The 18,385-nt window shown below is 59.9% G+C and overlaps 1 protein-coding gene across 3 annotated transcripts in view; it reads right to left on the bottom strand.

Moving 5' to 3' along the window:
* Window positions 1-2,396: 2,396 nt before the first annotated feature.
* The window catches only part of MOB2 (MOB kinase activator 2), a 49,878-nt gene continuing 33,889 nt past the window's right edge, over window positions 2,397-18,385 (bottom strand). For 2 of the 3 annotated variants that reach the window (XM_059070412.2, XM_059070411.2), the window contains exons 2-5: window positions 11,947-12,107; window positions 11,112-11,205; window positions 3,212-3,336; window positions 2,397-2,722 (exon numbers count right to left, since the gene is read on the bottom strand). In XM_059070412.2, coding sequence (XP_058926395.1) covers window positions 2,412-2,722; window positions 3,212-3,336; window positions 11,112-11,205; window positions 11,947-12,107 — 691 coding nt within the window. In that variant the 3' untranslated portion in view covers window positions 2,397-2,411. Of the gene's footprint in view, window positions 2,723-3,211; window positions 3,337-11,111; window positions 11,206-11,946; window positions 12,108-18,078; window positions 18,218-18,385 lie in introns of all 3 variants that reach the window. The other variant, XM_067037857.1, reaches the window with a different exon arrangement.

The following is an 18,385-nucleotide window of genomic DNA, read 5'->3' as shown; positions in this document are numbered from 1 at the left end:
TGACCTTGTTCATCTTTCTGAGGTATTAACAAAAGGCTGTCCAGCTACCCTTGACTTTTTTTTCTTTTTAGGGCACATTTTCCCGACCGTGAATCTCCTAATTTTAGCTTCTTTTGCAATCTGGCTTGGCTGAGAATTTCTCAAATCATCAAGCGTTTCCCTCCCTTTTGTTAACAGTTCTTCCCTCAATTTATCTTTCATCTCATCTTTTACTGCACACAGCGAGAAGAAAGCAGGCTGTACCTTCAACACTCGGGCTGGAGGTCTCCTCGGCCAGGCGTCCAGGTTGACTGCTTGCGGGCCCTGCCGTGCGTGCAGCTGCCCGGCTCCCCTCTGCCCTTCCTTTTGCTTCCTCCGGAGGGTCCTCCCTGGGCCCCACGCCCGGCCCACAGTCAAGTTCCACGGGTGTCTTGAGACCTCTACTTAAGAGAAGGATGGGGGGCTTCCCTGGTGGCGCAGCGGTTGGGAGTCTGCCTGCCGATGCGGGGGACGCGGGTTCATGCCCCGGTCCAGGAGGATCCCACATCCCGCGGAGCGGCTGGGCCCGTGAGCCATGGCCGCTGGGCCTGCGCGTCTGGAGCCTGTGCTCCGCAGCGGGAGAGGCCGCAACAGTGAGAGGCCCGTGTACCGTGGGGAAAAAAAAAAAAAAAAAAAAAGGAGGAGGAGGACACACCTGGAGGAGGGGGACACACCTGGAGGAGGGGAACACACCTGGAGGAGGGGCCCATGTGGCCTGTGGGCCAAGGGCTCACAGCGAGGCCTGAAGGGCAGAGGGGAGGAAGGCGCGGTGGACAGAGTGGATGGCCCAGGATGGGCTGTGGCCTCCCCAGAGGCGCAGGGCTCCTGGCAGCAAGGTGTGGGGACACAGCACAGTGGCCAGCCAGGAGCCACCACTCTGGGAGACAGAGGTAGCAGGTGGCCCCGCTAGGCCCTTGGGGCTGGTATGGTAACGTGCTAGGAAAGCAGATAAAGGGTCTGTTGGCCACAGCTGAGCTTGAGGACCAGGTGAGCGTCAGGAGGGCAGGAAATCCAGGACCCGGCAGGGAAGGCACAGGAGCCCCAGTGAGCTGGGAGACAGAGACCAGGGCCCAGGATCCCACCATTGCCACGTAAGGGCTGGAAGGGGGCGGGCGGGGGGTGCTTAGCACAACAGGAATTAAGAACCAGAGAAGGCTGTCCCTGCATCACGAGGCGCAATGCCAGGGTCGGGGGACAGGGCCCTACAGAAGCCCCTCACCTCTGCCCATGGGGCTGGACAAGCTCCAGGGCTGTTCACGCCACGGCCACCCTGACCAGCCTGCGCTGTAGGCACACACCCCTCTCCCGAGCTCTCCCTATCCCCGCCCCCCCCCCTCAGGCAGTGCTGCCCTGTCCAGAGGTGGTCCCTGCAGCAGAGCCCCTGGAACGGGCGGGCTGGCTGGGAAGCACCCCCAGCCGACTCCAGCCCACACTCTAGGGTCCCTGCCGTCTGTGTGGAGAGGGCACAGCACAGGGAGTGAGTGGTCAAGGGCCCCTGGAGACTCGAGACACAAAGCACGGCCCCCGCCCCCCGCAGACCCCGCAGACACGTTCAGCAGGGGAGCCTGTGGTCAGCCCCTGCAGGAAGGGTGGCACCTGCCCTTGGCCAGCGCAGCCTTGGTCAGTGAGAGGGCTCCACCGCCCGGGCTGCAGGGGAGGGCGCTGCCCCAGGGGCGCAGAGGGGCGGGGGAGGGCAGAGGAGAGGGGTGTGTGGCCAGACCGCTCTCCACACAGGGCACCGAGACGCTGAGGACACACGCAGGCGCTGACCTGAGAGAAGTCTTTTTATTACACCCGCACAGGGAGGCCAGGCTCTCCCCCGCCCCGGGCCGCGTCTCCGCACAGGCCGCCCACCAGGGCTCCGGGACGCGAGCCGGCCAGCCCGGGGGCCCCTCCTGGGCAGCGGGGGCAGCGCAGAGAGACAGGGCCGCGGCTCGGTGCTCTGCGGCCTCCCCTCCCCACCCGCCCTGAGCCACCAACAGCCGAGGTCCAGACCAAGCGGGAGAGAGGAGGAGAAAGCCACCCCCAGCCCGAACCAAGACGAAACACACGGTGGAAGCGAAGCCTGCGGTCCCCGCCTCGGGGGAAGGAGCCCCGCCTGTCGCGTGGGGAAGGAGCCCCGCCTGTCGCGTGTCTCCCCGGAGGCCGAACCGGGCGGCGGGGCGGGCGCAGAAGACCGGGAGAGACGGACCCGCAGAAAGGGACTTGGACGGGGGCGGTCCCTAAGTGTCTCAGCAGACGAGCGGAGTCCCAAAGTTCTCGGTGCCGGCGGGCGGCGCAGAGTGCCCGCGCCCACACTCCGCGCGCCGCCTCCCCCGCGGCCGCGGGTCCGCCGTGCGCACGCACGGACACGCGCGCGGCCGCGCCGCCTCTCCGCACGCGGGCGGCCGGGCTCACCTCTCCTTCACGTGGTTCTGTGCGCCCGCCGCCCCGCCCGCCCCGTCCCCGCGGCCCCCGCCGCCGCCGCCGCCGCCGCCGCACAGCACCTCCGTTAGGTCGTCCATGACCGCCGTCTCTTTGGGGTCGAGCAGGTTGAACTCGCGGGCGAAGAGGATGAAGTGCACGTAGAGCGTGTTCAAGTGTCCGTGCAGCTCGAGCGCCAGGGTCTCCTTGAAGTGCGACGAGTAGATGTGCGCCAGCACGTGGAACAGGTACTTGCAGATCTTCTTCACCAGGGACTCGAAGGAGCTAGGGAACTCGCGGCCTGCGGGCCGGGGCCGCTGTCAGCCGGCCCCGGCCCCACCGCGCCCCCCGCAACCCCTCAGCCCTCACGGAGCCGCCCGCCGCCGCAACACCTGAGTGACCCGGCACCCGGGGCGGGGCCGCGAGGGTGGCTGCTCGCCGAGCTGTACTGGGTGCCTCTGTGACGCGGGGCCGCGGCCCCACCGCGCATGGCCTGAAGCCGGGACAGGCGCCCAGGGCGCTCTCTGTGTCCCGGGCCGCAGAGGAGGGGCGCAGAGGAGGGGCGACCCGGGAGATGGGCACCTCCTGTCGGCCAGGTGCTGCCCTCGGCAGCTCAGAATGGGTCGGGGACCCCGCCGGGCCCGCTCAGGGCTGTACACAGCTGTGGGTGCTGCTCGACAGCTGCAAGCACCCCCATCCCCGGCAGGGGGGCCTCGAGGGCCCGGCCATGGGGGGAGGGGGGTAGTGGAGGCCGCAGGTCCCAGAGCCTGGGGTGGGAGGGGCCACGCACCGTATTTTGTGGGGAACACGTCCTCGTCGGTCACCAGCTTCTGCACGGAGCTCATGACGAAGTCGACGTACTGGGGGGCCGTGCACTTCACCTTCTTGCCCCGCTCATCATACCAGTAGTACTGTCTGTGGGGACAGAGGGGGGCGGTGACGCCCGCGGCCAGGAGAGCTGGCTGTGCACAGCATCGGGAAACCAACGCGCACCTTCCGCTCTACACATGGCCTCAGGCTTCATTCTCTCAAAGGAACGCGTGTTGCTTTACACATTATTTTCGAGGTATCCACGCTGTGCCCATCCCTTCCCGGAAGCCCTGCTGTGACTTGTCAGCCGGGCCTCAACCCTCAGTAGCATCCCTGCTGCCACCAGTAGAGGCCAAACCTTTGCCCTGGGCCGGGTGGGGTGAGGAGGCCTCTGTACATGGGAATCTGGCCCCTGGATGCCCCTCAAAGACCCCAACCTGCCCCATACACGGGGGAGGGTGTGGGGCAGACAGTCCTCAGGCTGGAGTGGGCCCGGGTGTTCGGTTCTCACCGCGTAAGCCCAGCCATGAAACCAAGCGCGTCTCCTAGCTCACGTAAACATGACCTATCCTCTGGCAGAACAAACACAAACCCCTGGTGGGCTCCCCCTACAGCCACCAGCAGCCCTCCCGCCAAGGGCTCCAGTTTTCCCAGCAGCAGGCCCTGTACCTGCAGGCTGGCTCGCCAAGAGCTGCACCGGAGCCCATAGGGGAGCTGGGGGGACACAGGCTGCATCTGTCCGTGAGCGAGTGACTGACCAGAGCACCCCCTTCCGTGGCCTAGCTGCCAACCCTGCCACACCCCTGCCCCAGCCAGATGGGCTTCATGGAGACCTCTGCCTGGCATCCCCACCCCCATTTAGCTGACTTGACTTGCCTTCAGAACTGGCTTAGACCAGGTTCCCCCAATACCTCACCATCCCACCTTATCCCAGGCCAGCACCCCAGGCTGGCTCTGAGCACCCTGCCCTGATTTCCTGAGCTCACTAAGCACCCCTGGGTGACAGCCACGTGGGCTCACCCACCTCCACCACCTTGCCAGGCCTGTCGTCAGGACAGCAGGGTCCCCATCTCTCGTGGCCAGCCTGACTCCAGCCAAAATAAAAAGGCACGGCCCGCCCACGTGACCTCAAGGCAGCCCTGCTGCCCCCCACGCCCCTGCCCCCCACTCCCTCTAGCAGGAACCAAGGCTCTTCCCCGCCCCCAGGACCAGTTAGCTTATCTGTGCCCCTGGCAGGGCTGGGTGGGGGTCAGGCTGCAAGACAGGGAAAACAGCCCACACACAAATGGACAGGCCACCAGGAAATAGGCCAGCCTTCAGTGGGCAAGGGGACACAGCCCTGACTGCCACTGGGTATCAGGCCCCGCCCACTGCCACCCCTGCTCCTCCCACCCAGCCCCACCCCACCCACTAGTAGGCAGACTACACCTGCAGTGCCACCTCAGCAGAGCCCTCCCTGCCACGCCTGCTCCCAGGCTGCCCCACAAGGCCCCCGAGCTAGTCAGACAGAGCCCCGAGAGGCTTGCTGAGCCCCCTGGCGGCCCCCAGCAGGGACCCAGAGCCTTCCCCACCACAGGGCGGCCCTGCTGACCGTCCTTCCCCTGCCCGGACGTTGGCCTCATCTGAGGACGTGCTCAGTGAGGAGACAAAGGAATCGCCCCTCTCTGCACAGCAGCACCTGGGGTCCCCGGACCAGCTCAGGCGGGGCCCCAGCCTCTGGGGTCCGAGTGCCCCAGACACAGGTCAGACACCTGCCCCAGCGATTCCCCACCCCTGCTTGGGGCTGCATGCGCCTGGCCACGGGTACCACAGTCAGAAAAAACCACCGGAGCTAGACAATGGGAGACGTTTTCATGATGTCAGGCCTGGAGAGACCAGCACCTTAGGGGCACTGTGGTCGCCCCGCCTGCATGACAGCTGGAACACGCTGCTTTCAACGTTCCTCTTTTTCGTTTTCATTTTATTTTTGAACTGTCACACAGTAAAGCTGACTGGTTTTGGCATGCAGTCTTACGCGTTTTAACCCAAATAGAGGACCCCCAACGGGGCACAGCTCCCACCCTGGCCCCCGGCCTGCTGGTCAGTCCCCAGCACACTAGTGACATGTCCTCAGGAATGCCACATGATGCCCTGGGCCGGGCTCTGCGATCCATGCCACTGAGATGGACACCGTGTGGACGCACCAGCCTGTCCAGACATTCACCTGCCGAAGGATAACTGTGTGGCCTCCTGTTTGGGGCAATTATGGGTCAGGCTGTTGAAACCCTCCCGGGCAGCTGTTTGTACGAGCACTAGTTCTCGTTTCTCTAGGGTGGACGCCCAGGAGAGGGACAGCTGGGCCCACGGTAGGTGAACGCCTTGTTTCCTGAGAACCATCAACACATTCTCGGAGCGGCTATCCTGCCGAGACCCCTTCCATCCTCGCCGGCACCGGGTGCGTTTTATCAGGCGCTCCTGCAGCATGGTCTGAATTCATTATTTCTCCACCTGCTCATGAGGCAGAGCCTCGCAGGCGCTCATCTGCCCTGCTTGGGTCCTCTTCCATGATCTGTCCAAGTCCTTTGTCCACTGTGACCAAATTTTCTTACTGATGAGCTGTGAGGGCTCTGTATCCATTCTCCACACTAGTCCTTTCTCGGATATGGGATTATTCTGTAGTCTGTCTTCCCTTTCTCCTAACAGTGTCTGTCTCAGAGCAAAAGTTCTAAATTTTGATGAAGCCCAGCTTACGGATTCTCACCTATGGACTGTGGCTCGTGTCATGACCAAGAACTCTGCGCCTAACACTATCATGAAGGTTTCCTCTTGTGCTTTCTTCTAAAAGTTTCACGTTTTATATTTAGATTTAGAATTCACTTCAAGTTAATTCTGGCAGAAGAGGACATGCAGATGACTGGTTTTTTCCAACGGCTCTGGTTGAAAAGTCCTTTCTCCACTGAATTCCTTTTGCATCTTTGTCAAACATCAAGGGGCCATGTTTGTGGGGGTCCACTTCTGGACTCCATTCTGTTGCACTCACCTCTGTGTCTCTTCCTTCACCACCGACCACCATGCTGTCCTGATTACCACAGTTTTATAGTAAATCTTAACAATAAGGCTGTGGGACTCTTCCAACTTGACTGTTCTTTTTTCAGAGTCACTGTAGCTATTCCAGTGACTTTGCTATTCCATATAAATTTTAGAATCGGCTTGTTTATATCAATAAAAACTCTGCTAGGATCTTAACTGAAATTGCAATAAATGAATTTACACTTCTGGTGTGTTGAGTCTTCCCATCCATGAACACAGTATGTCTCTCCATTTACGCCAGTCTTTGATTCCATTCATCAGCATTTCGTAGTTTCCAGCATAAAGATCCTGTGCATGTTTCCTTAAGCCTGTACCTAAGTATTTCATTGTGTTTGGAGCTACTGTAAATGATATAATTTTATCAATTTCGAGTTCCAGTTGTACACTGCCGGTATACAAACTATGACTGATTTTTGTGTGCTGACCTTGCTAAATTTATTCATTAAACTTTTTGCTAGAATCCTTGGGGTTTTTTTTTTTTCCTACATAGACAATCATGTTGTATGAGAATACAGTTTTATTTTCTTCTTCTCTAATTTGAAAGACTGTTCTTTCTTTTTCTTGCCTTACTGCATTACCCATCTTGGGTAAATTGTGATATTTTGTGCTTTCCAAGGAATTGGTCCATTTAATCTAAACTGTCAAATTTAATGTATGCAGAGATTTTTGTGATGTTTCTTTATTATCCTTTTATTATCTCCTGGGTTTATCATTATTTCCCCTTTCATTCCTTATATTGATAATCTGTACCTTTTCTCTCTTTACCTTTGTTAGTTTCACTAAAGGTTTCTCAATAGGAGCCAGCTTCTGGTTTCACTGATTTTTCCCTACCGGTTTCAGAAATCAATGTCAGTGATTTCTGTTCTTATTTTACCATTTCTTTCCTTCTGCTCAATTTAGGGTTTTTTTTTTTTTTTCTCTTCTTTTTTCTAGGTTCTTAATATGGAAGCTTAGATTGAATTGAGATCTTTCTTCTTCTCAAACAAGTGGTTTAATCCTATAAACTTTCCTCTAAGCCTTGCTTTAGCTGCACCCCACAAGTTCAGATATGTTGCATTCTCATTTGTGTTCAGTTTAAAACATTTTCTAATTTCCCTTGAGACTTCCTCTCTGACCCATGGATTATTTTAAAGTATGTTAATTTCTAAATTTTTGGAGATTTTCCTGTTATTGATTTCTAATGTAATTATGGTCAGAAAACTTGCTCTGTATGACTGATTCTTTAAAGTTCGCTAAGGTCTGTTTTGTGAGCCAGGATATGATCTACACTATTTTGATGAATAATCCCAGTGCACCTGAAAGGGATGTGCATTTTACTGCCGAGGGTGGAGTGTTGTGTGAATGTCAATTCAGTCCAGTTGGCTGATGGTGTTATTCAGTTCCAGATTCTTGCTGACTTTCTGCCTACTAGTTCCATCTATTTACCAAGAGAGGAATGTTGACATCTCCAACTATAATGTGATTTTGTCTGTTTTTCCCTTTGGTTCTGCCCATTTGCTTTGTGTAAAAGCTCTGTTGTTTGGTACATACACATTCAAGGTCAGTACTTCTTGATGAATTGACTCTTTTGTAAATAACGCAATCTTCTTCTTTATCCCTAGTTATTTTTTGCTCTGAAGTTTACTTTGGTATTAACATAGCCACTTTAGTTTTCTTCTGATTTGGTATATCTTTGTTGGTATATATTTTCCCATTCGTTCACTTTTAACCTACCAATGTCATTGCATTTAAAGTGAATTTCTTGGGACTTCCCTGACAGTCCAGTGGTTAAGACCATGCTTCCACTGCAGAGGGCGCAGGTTCGAACCCCTGGTCGGGGAACTAAGATCCCACATGCCACGTGGCACATCAAAAAAAAAAAAAAAAAGTGAATTTCTTGTATACACTGAAATCCATTCTTATGATCTCTCTTGTCACTGGCATGTTCACACCATTGACATTCACTGTAATTACTGATTTGTCTGAATTTAAGTTTACCATCATTTACTATTTGTTCCCTTTGTTTTTCACTCCTTGTATTTCCTGCCTTCTTTTGCGTTACTTTTATTTTATTTTTTAGTGCTACGCGGGCCTCTCACTGCTGTGGCCTCTCCCGTTGCAGAGCACAGGCTCCGGACACACAGGCTCAGCGGCCCTGGCTCACGGGCCCAGCTGCTCTGCGGCACGCGGGATCCTCCCGGACCGGGGCACGAATCCGCGTCCCCTGCACCGGCAGGCGGACTCCCAACCACTGCGCCACCAGGGAAGCCCTGCGTTACTTTTAGTATTTCCCTTTATCTATTATGATTTTGACTATGTCACTTATGTAACTTTTTTAAGAGATTGCTCAAAGGATTATAAAACGCACATGACCTTTCCGTGCTGTACCTGGAGCCAAGTATCACCTCCACAAGTGGAATCACAGAGCCGACCAGCACACAGGGCTCTCTGCCTGCCCTAGGACACTACTACTGTCTCAGTGTTCCATCCACACACGCTGAAGACCCATCAGTGGGTTTTGCTCACCCACCAGACACGCTTTAAAGAGCTGAAGAAGAGTGGAGCGGCCTATCACATCTCCTGCCTCTTGCTTTTCCCGAATCCTGCCGTCCCGCATTCCCTTCCAGCATCACTTCCTTCCTGTGTGAAGAGCTCCCTGCGCAGCTCTGCTGGCTGCGAGTTAACCCTCTTAGTCTCCCTGCCTCTGAGAAATGTCTCTATTTTACCTTCATTCTTGAGGAGCATTATGTGGAACTCCCGGGGGGACTGCTCTTTCAGCACCTGAACGATGTTATGGAGCCTCCTCCTGGCCCCAGGGGGGAAGGAGAGCCACAGCCCCTGGCACTGCGTCCCCACAGGTGCAGTGCTGCTGGCTCTGATGCTATTAAGGTGTGTTCTCTTCAGCAGTTTGATTATGTGTTTGCAGTGGATTCATTGGGTTTATCCTGCTTGGACTTCATTAAGCTTCCTGAATCTGCAGGTTTGTGTCTTGACCAAATTTGGTAAGTTTTCAGCCATATTTCTTCAAATATGTTTTCTGCATGGCCCTTTCTCCTCTTCTTTTGGGACGCCAACATTACCCTTTGGTTTCTGTCCTTCAGGCACCAGCAGGGAGGAGAAGGGCCTCCGGCCTGGGCCTCAGCCCCACTCCAGGTGCCGGGTGGATTGTATGGTCCTGGGAGAGCAAGTGGCTCTGTGGACCCTGACAGACCTCCCTTTTCCTATTAAACTAATTCATGTGTTTCCATTCCTTGATCTCAAATGATCCCTAGGAAGGCATGATATGCATATCAATTCATATAAATCTACAAAAACCCTAAAAGGAGGTTACAGATGAGATGAACAGCAGAATTCTCAAAATCCCCAGATCTCCAAGCTTTACATGGCAGAGCCAGCATCTAGACACACGTCTGCCTGACGCCAAATCCTATGCTCTTTCAAGGAGCCTCTTCTCAAACACATTGATACTGGAAGGGCATGTGGAGCCATGGAGGGGCCCCGGCTTCCCCACTCGCCAGCCCATAGGCCACCTGTGATGCCGCCTGGTCAGGCACACAGCTGGCAAACGTCCTCCAAGCATGCCACACACATGGTTCTGCAGCACTGCCCTTGCCCACTTCCAGCTGCTGTGGCCACGTGTGCTCTACGAGGCCACTCTGTCTCAGGCTGGTGTTCTCCTGCCCCAAGCTCACCTCGAGCCTGCTCCCAGCACTGCCCAGCCAACACTGCCCCACCCTCCCTGGGCCATGCCTGGCTGTGCCTATCTGGGGACACATGTGACACCTGAGCATACCATCAATGGCTCTCGCTGGGTGAGTAAGGAGTGAAGAGCAGCTGTCTCCTGCACTTGTGCCCTCTGAAGGGCGGGGGAACTCTACCCTCTGCCTGTGCTGAGGCTTTGGGTGGGCTCTCAGCAAGAGGAGGGCCCACATGTCTGGGCCTGAGCTGGGTCTGCCCATAGCCTACAGGCAGGGTGAACTCAGGACAGCAGCACTGACGTGTCCACTAGTGGAGGCCCACTGCTCACATGTGCTCCTATCAGCCCCTGGCCTGCAGAGGAGACGTCAGAAAGGAGCTTCTGTGCCCCCGGGCCACACCCTTCCCGGGCTGAGCCCCTGCAGACCTGGCCTCTTGCCTGGGGCCTCTTCTGTGGCTTCTGCTACTTGGGCCGGTGGCAAGCCCAGGGCCATTTGGTGGCTCTCCTATCCACGTGGCCTCCAAGAGCTGCCACAGAGGCAGTGGGGTACCCTGGAGCCCCTCAGGGATGCCTGCTTACTGAGGAAATGAATGGCACGTGCTTCCAGGAGAGAACAGCCTGCACCAGGCCTGCAGGACATCACCTCATGGGAAGGCGCCAAGGCATCCCAGCCCCACGGACTGGCAGAGGGTGGGGTGCAGTAGGGCCTCCACGCAGAGCAGGAGCTCTGAGTTAGAGCCATCACCCGGTGGGGCTGGGAGCCACAGCAGAGAAACACACACCCTGCTGTCGCAGGAAGCCCAGCGGGCACGTCCTGGGGAAATGTCCTTGCCCCCAGGAACGCATCCTGTCAGCCCCTGGCCGGCTCCCAGCACCTGTGCCCCAGAGGGACCCAAGCCGCCGGGGTCCCAACCTCCGCAGGGCTCTGCTTCCCGTCGCCCTGCCAGGCCCTGGGACTGTGAGGACAGGAGGTGCAGCCTGGCAAGGATCCTGCTGAGGAAGGCCCTGAGCCACTGGGAGACCTCGAGTGGAGGCCGCGAGCGTGGGGTCTGAGAAGACGGGAGTGTAGCGGCCGGGGCCACGGCCACAGCCTGCCTGAGCCCCCGGGGCAGGGCCGCACCAGGCAGCAACTCACGTGTTGCACACGGCCATCGTCTGGCACGCCTCCCCTGTGCAGAACTCTGAGATGGTGCTGTACTGGAGGTTGACGTGGTGGAAGAATGTCGTGGCTGGAAGGGAAGAGAAAGGCCGGGCGTGAAAATCACACCGTGGAGCTACTCTGCATCTCCAGCGCCCTGCAGGCCCAGGGGGACCAGAGCCTCTCTCCTCAGGCCCCTCCTGTGGGGACTGGTGCTTATCTCAGACCAGAGACCGAGGCCCCAGTGCAGCATCATCCTTGGGAGCAGGTGGCACGGACCAGATGGTGCTGAGCTGGGCAGGGTGCCCAAGGACTGAGACAGAGTCCCCTCCAAGAGGGGTGGGGCAGCAAACCTCCCACCCCAGCCCCTTGATCACACCCTGCTCTACAGTCACCAGCTGATCAGGGACACCGCTAAGGCAGGCGGCAGCACCAGCTCACGGCCACAAAGCCTACTGCTCTCGGGAGGAGAGCTGGCGCCTTGCCCTGCGTGGGGCATCCCACGAACCCTGAGCCTGTCCGGCAGGCGGGGGTGAGTCCGCCACCCCTCCCATAGGCCATGGCCTTCCCACCACCATAGCACCGCTGGCCTTGCAGCCATGCTCCCATCCCCCAGTGCCCCCCTGGGCCCTGGTGTCCTGTCCCCTGGTGCAACCAGGACCCACACTGAGTCCCCGCATCTGAGGGGACCCTGAGTGCCCGGCACGGCTGGCCACCCCGGGCCTTGGGCCTTGGGCCTTGGCTTCCAGCCGACGCGGGTGGGTTGCGGGGGGGGCGCTGAGCACCATCTCCGGGGGGTCCTGCGGGAAACGGGGGGGCCGCCCCCACGCACTGTTGCTGGCCAACCACTCATTGAGGTCGATCTCCCGGGGCAGCACCACCAGCTCCTTGAACCCGAAGTCGGTGATCCTGGACTTCGTGTACTCCGGCTCCAGGTACACCTTCTTCTCCTCAGCAACGGGCTTCTTCCCGTTGGGCTTGGCTTTGGACTTCCTGTGGAGACAAGGGAGCGCGGGGTCACGGCAGATGAAGGCGTGGAGGCTGCGGGCCGGAGTGGAGGCTGCGGGCCGGCCCGGGAGACGAGCAGTGCCGGGGGCGCCTCGGGGGCCTCTGCTCCCGTGGGCCCAGGCGCGGGAGGAAGCTGCCCTGCACCCGTGCCCTCCCCTGCCACCGTCAGGGGCCCAAACCCGGAACCCAGGGCGGGCAGGGAGCTCGGGCCCACCGAAGGGTGGGGTGGTGGCCACACCAGCCGGCTCACCCGCCACATGTGACACCGCGGCCCTGCAGCCCTCTTGGCCCCCACCTGGGCCTGGGGTCCCGCTGCAGGGACACAGTGACGCACACCACTAGGCCAGGCCCTGAGCCTGTGTGCAGTCCCACCATGCGTCCTGCTGCACAGATGGTCGAGCAGCCTGCCCTTACTGAGCACCCACCGTGTGCTGCCGCCCCAGGCCGCCCCACTGAGGCCTCCCATCATCACGAGTCCGTGGTTCAGCCGCCTCCCACCTGCCTGCTGGCTGCGCTCTCACCCAAGTGCACGGTGCACGTTCCAGCCAGAGACAGGGCTAGGCGTGAGCTATGTTACAGAGATTTGACGAAATGGCCACTTTTCACTAAAATTTTTCTTCGTCGGGAAAACAGTTCTTTTCCATTAAAAATATGCTGTTATGGAACACAGAATGGGCCTGTTACGGCTATTTTTACATGCACAAATACGTATTTTTGCAACATCTTTGTTCTCCTACAGCGAGCGTCAGTACCTACCCTGTGAACCAAAGCTCTCTGGGGCTGAGGGAGCCTCGGCCCCACCTCGGCGGAGAAGGCGGCGGCCCCAGAACCAGCCTCCCTCCAGCTGCCCCCAAGGCTGGAGCCGGGGCCACGGTGTGTGCGGCCCAGGCAGGCCAAGGAGATGGCCTATCCCCTAAGGAGGAAAACTGCCCAACAGAGCGGCCCAGAGCCTGCGGCCGGGGCGCCGGCCGAGTCACCGTGTCTGCCACAGGCCGGAGCCCGAGCTGGGCGAAGTGAGTGGCGTGCCGAGGGGCTGCCTTCCGGGCGCCGCCGCCCCACGTCAGCCAGTGTGGAGCAAGGTTGCTCTCTCCAGCACCTGTAGGCCCACGACGTTTCGAGGTTAAGACGGGTTCTTGGGCCGGCGTGGGTTGAAAAAAGGAAGGAAAAAACCCCTAAGAGCACGGATTAGCCTCTTGCTTCTTTCACCTGAATGACTGAAATCTTTAGTGGCAGACATCACGACTTCCAGAAAACAAACTGCAAATCAGTCAAATCACTGACCTGAAGAGGCCACTTTCGCCTGCAGACTCTCAAGGAGGGTCGCCTGGGACAGGGGATGATGGAGGGAGACCGAGGGCAGGTACAAAGCCCAGTGCAGCCCCCACCCCAAGGGGCAGCCGCAGGCCGGAGGGACACCGCCTTGCAGGGGAGGGTGGGCGGGCCGAGGACTCGGGCCCGGGGGCTGGGGCTCGCGGCTGGGTCCTACCAGCTCACACCCCCGTGGTCTCCAGCGCCCGCCCGCAAAAGGAGAGGCGCTCCCATCGCTGCCTCCGCGGCCTGGGTGAAAACACACCGCGGCCCCCTAGTTCGCACAGGGTGCGAACTAGACACTGCCGTCCTCCGTCCCAAGGGCTCTGTGTCCCTCCCGCCCCCGCCAGCCCCGCCGAGGCCCACATTTGGTGGCGCGGGGGGTGTCACACGGGATGAAAGGTCTGCAGCTCCTGACCTTGCCGTTTTTTTCCCTTCTGGTTTGAAAAGTTGCTGGTGGTTTATTTAAGAGAAACAGGAAGGAAAAATGCTCCCTGAATGCCAGGGAAATGTTTTCCCTTCAGCTTCTCACAGCAGATCTTTGCCTTAAAAGGCAATGTGTGCTTGGCCTCCGGGTGCAGCGCCGGCAGTGGCCAGTGCTGGGCAGGGGCCACAGCGTCCTGGGGACGGGCCCGGGTGGGCTGGAGCTGGAGTGCGGGTATGAACGCTGCACAAACACAACCACGAGCAGGGGGCACCCCAGGGGTCCCCACAGGGGGCAGGTGGGGCTGTTCACTGGGGACAAGAGTGGGCATGGGCCTTTGGGGGCCCTGTAGACGCCCCCAGTTTACACAGAGGGGGACAGGGCCCCAGAGGGGCTGAGGGCACCCTCGGCTCCCCGGAGATGGGTGGATGGGGTGCTTTCCTGACCCTGGGTCTGGGCTGCTGAGCCATGCACCACCCATCAGAAAGCCTGCACTCGCTTGGAAGGTCCCCATGTCCACAGCCCCAAGCACACAGGATGCACCTCCAACCCCAAGCCAACTTCTGCTCTGGTCACCCCTGAGTGTCCATCCGCTGGGCAGATTCCCAGCTGTGAGCCCGGCCAGGCTTAACTGACCCCGTCGCCTGTGCTCCAAGTGTGTACCTGCCCGTCCCCCGCCGCAGTGCACACCTGGCCCGGGCCAGCCACCCACTCGGAGCCTCCGTGTCTGGGTGTGGAGGCTGCCCACCACACGTGAGGGAGGGAAGAGCGGGGGCCTGGGCTGTGAAGCCACTGCCAGACCCGCCTCCGCGGCCCGCGGTCAGGGCACACACGGCAGCAACAGCGGCCGGGTGGCCTTTACACGAGCGACCACGGACAGAGCGGCAACAGGAAGCGGCCGTCACGGAGGGTGTCACGGGGCCTTGGGCACAGGCCTGCTCAGGGTGCCGCCGTGCTGAGGGTGTGGTGTCCTTGTGCCCACATGTCACTTCCAGGGAGACCGAGAGCCCCTCTGGCTGAGGGCACCCTCCATGTCTGGTTCTCAGAGGGGCGGGGGAGGCAGCCCCAGGAGGACCCGGGTTTCTGCTCTGTGAGACAGGCGTCGGGGGCTCTGGGCCATGATCTGTGTGGTCAGAGGCCTCCACCTCCTTGCCCCCCCCCACTCCTCTGTCCGCACCTGCCCTCCTACAACCAACCGGCAGGAGCACCCCGGGGCCCCCAGGCCCTGCCTCATCACCCAGCACTGGCCTGGGGCCCCCAGACCCAGAACGGCTGGGAATGGCTCTCCTGCCAGGTCGGCCAGCCTGGACCTCTTTGCACCGTCCTCGAGTCTCCCTTCACGCCCTCCACCAGGAGACGACGGCCACTGATCAGGTGGTGGCAGGACTGAGGGACAAGCCGGCCTGGGGCGAGTCTGGGGATGTGGAAGGGCCTGCCACACCTGAGTGCCACCACCCCAAGTCCTGTCCTTTCTAGAGAGGTGAAGGCTCCTAGCCAAGACGCTCAGCCCCTTAGAGCACAGAGTTTCAGACGACACATGGTGACCTTGGAAGTGGGACAGGCTGCTGCGTGACATAGTGGCAGCACCCGTCCTCGGTCCCCGAGGCTGCGTCGGCAGAGAGGACGGGACTCTCCGCCCAGAGGCACCAGACTCCTAAACGGGCCCTGTCCAGCCTAGGACCAGGCACCCCCTTTCCAGCTGGGGCTCCCACAAATCCACGTAGGGGAAGGCTGAGCATGGCCCCGGAGCGGAGGGACAACTGTGGAACCCCTGGGCCGCGGGCAGGAGGGGGGATGCCAGGCTTCAGCCCCCCAGGGTCCGCCGCGCCCTCCTGGGAGAAAGAACGCGGCTGTGGGCACACGTGGAGAACCCCCCGTCTTACTGTGGGCTCCGAGGCCGAGTCCCACCCGGCCGACGCCAAACACCTGGGAGGGGCCGCGGCTCCGCAGGAAACACCTTCTGACGGTCTCCCCAGTGGACGCCCATGCAGCCTCACCACCCAGCCTCCCCTGCTCCTCAGGCCTTTACTGTGAGGGGGCAGGGTCCCCACACCCGAGGCGTGGACCCAGCTGGGTCCCTCCACCAACGCCCCTGGCCTGGCACATTCCCGTCTACACAACCCCGCCCAAGGTCTCTCCGCCCAGTCCCCTGGGATGGCCCCATGGTGGCCTGGGCACAGACACAGACGGCCATGCAGCCCAGCCCGCCGGGTGAGACGGCTGGAGCGTGTGGGAGGGGTCCAGCCCAAGGAGCGTGGATGCCGCGGGCCCCGCCTGCACACAGCCCCACCTGCTGGGGTGGGCGGCAGCCGAGGGAGCCCACTGAACGCCAAAGGCCCACGCCATGAGCTCAGTTCACTGTCTCCACACAAAGGCCGCTCGGCCGGCCCAGCCCCCAGACCACAGGCACGGCCACCCCGGGGGCCACCGCAAGGACGCCTTGGCTGGCATAGTCATGCCCTCCAGGGAGCAGAAAGCAGCTTCCGGGTTTTACAAACAAATGAATCCTCCAGGCATCATCAGTGCTGGGCAAGGGGCTGCTGGTCTCCAGGCACAGAGCTGGCTTGGCTGCAGCCAGTGAGGTGGCGCTGGATCGGGGGATGAGACGGGCAGGTGGGGGCGGCTCCCCTCTCCTCAGAGCCCCGCCCACCCCGCTGTCCTACGTCCCAGCCCCCAGCCAGCGCCTGGCCCGCACTACTCCCCGGCTGCTGGCACACATGCCAGAGTGGCCAAGGTTCTCACCAGGAGGGGGACGCAGACAGATTCGGCAGGGGGCACCTGCAGGAAGTCAAGGGAGCCTGGAGGCCTGAAGGAGGGTGGGCAAGCCTGGAGGTGGGGCGGCCTGGAGTCAGCCTTGGGGGACAGAGGGGGTCGAAGGTCTGGGGTGGGGAGCGGAGTTTGGAGGCTCCTGCAGGTGCGTGAACGTGGACTCAAGAGTAAGACACAGATGCCGGGAAGGTCCTACAGGAAGGCCTCATGGAATACAGGTGGTGCCATAGGTGGTCTTAGAAAGGAGGAGCCCACAGACAGGGACGCCCACCCTCCCAATACCCCAAGTTCTATGAAGTGGGACTGGGAAAACTGCACTCTGACACTTAGAGACCCCCCCCACCACGCCTGGACCATGTTATCACCGGCCCTAACTGGCCCTGGTGATCAGCCCCTTCCCAGAGCAGAAACTTGGAGGCCGAGGGCTGGGAAGAGCCCCACGGAACCCCTGTCAAACCCCCACGGGCTGCACGAGGCAGTCGCCGTGGAGAGAGTCACGCAGGTCATTTCTCGGTTTAACAGCCTGGCAGTCAGCACCCAAACAAAGCACACTTTCACAAGCCGTGTGTCCCCTACAAAATAAGAGACCCACTGAGAGGGAAGCCACCGGGGCAGACAGAGCAAGGGCTGAGGACACCCGAGCCCCACCGTCCACGCACATCAGGTGCTCGGGGCACTGCTCCATCCAGAACTGCAGCCACGAGGCAGCCACTCTGCTCGGAGCCTGCATCCTCCTCTACCCATGAGCTAATAAGCTGCTCTTCTTCTAACACCTGGCTGGACCGCCACCTTCACTGGGAAGTCTTCTTGGATCCCCCAGGGGGACGGCCTTGGCCTCCTTCTCGCGGACAGCTCAGAGGGCTGGCCCTGCCTTCCCGTCCTCCGTGGAGCCTGTTTCGGCGTCCGGGGCCCTCCCACCATGCCATGTGCACACCGGCACGCACTGGCCCCCACTCGCTGTGGGGCCGTCACTGTTCCTGATCTGAACCAATGACCTGGAGGGGGCACTGCCAGCTTGCCCCACACCTTTACATCGCAGGGCAGACTCCTCGTGAGTCCTCCCTGGATGGCAGAGGGCAGCCCCTGTGGGAGCAGAGGGTGCAAACCATAGGAAGCCAGAGACACAGGTCATAGAGCTCACTGCGGGTCCCACCACCAGCCACACTTGGCGCTCACCCCAGACCCTGACCAAGAGGCCTGCTTAGCTTGGTTGCAATTAAAGACAGGATTAGAAAAGCAAAAGAGACTTTCACTTAAAAGTTATGACCCACCCAAATTACAGGCAAATACAAGATTATTACATTGAAGGAAACCTGATTTCAGTCTAAACTGTGACACATCCTGCGTGAGGAGGGACAGTGCTCCTGACCCCGCCAGGAGCCTATCCTAGGCCCCCTCCCCTCCCCTCCCCACTGGGCTGAGCCGGGCCCCCCAGGCCCGCAGCGTAGAACAGACCTGACCGTTGTGAAGGCCAGGAAGGCCTGCTCCCTGGCCCCCATGCTCTCCCGAATGCCTGAAACAGACGCTTCCACCCTGAGACAGAAGAGGCGCTGGAGATTCTCCAAACCCCTCGTGTGGGACACCGGAGGCTCTGCTGCAGCAGGTCAGAAAAAGAGGTGAGAAAAGAGGTCAGAACCTGCTTTTCTGGTAACGCCCCTACAGCAGACAAGGCCCAGGGCAGTTCTCTAGATAAGGCCACTGGTGGACAGACTCTGGTCATCCTGGGGACCAGAGGCCAGACACTGGGGGCGGCGAAGGCTCT

This window comes from Kogia breviceps, chromosome 7 (genome assembly GCF_026419965.1).
Source record: "Kogia breviceps isolate mKogBre1 chromosome 7, mKogBre1 haplotype 1, whole genome shotgun sequence".
Taxonomy (NCBI): domain Eukaryota; kingdom Metazoa; phylum Chordata; class Mammalia; order Artiodactyla; family Physeteridae; genus Kogia; species Kogia breviceps.
This window is presented reverse-complemented; position numbering and strand designations above follow the sequence as displayed.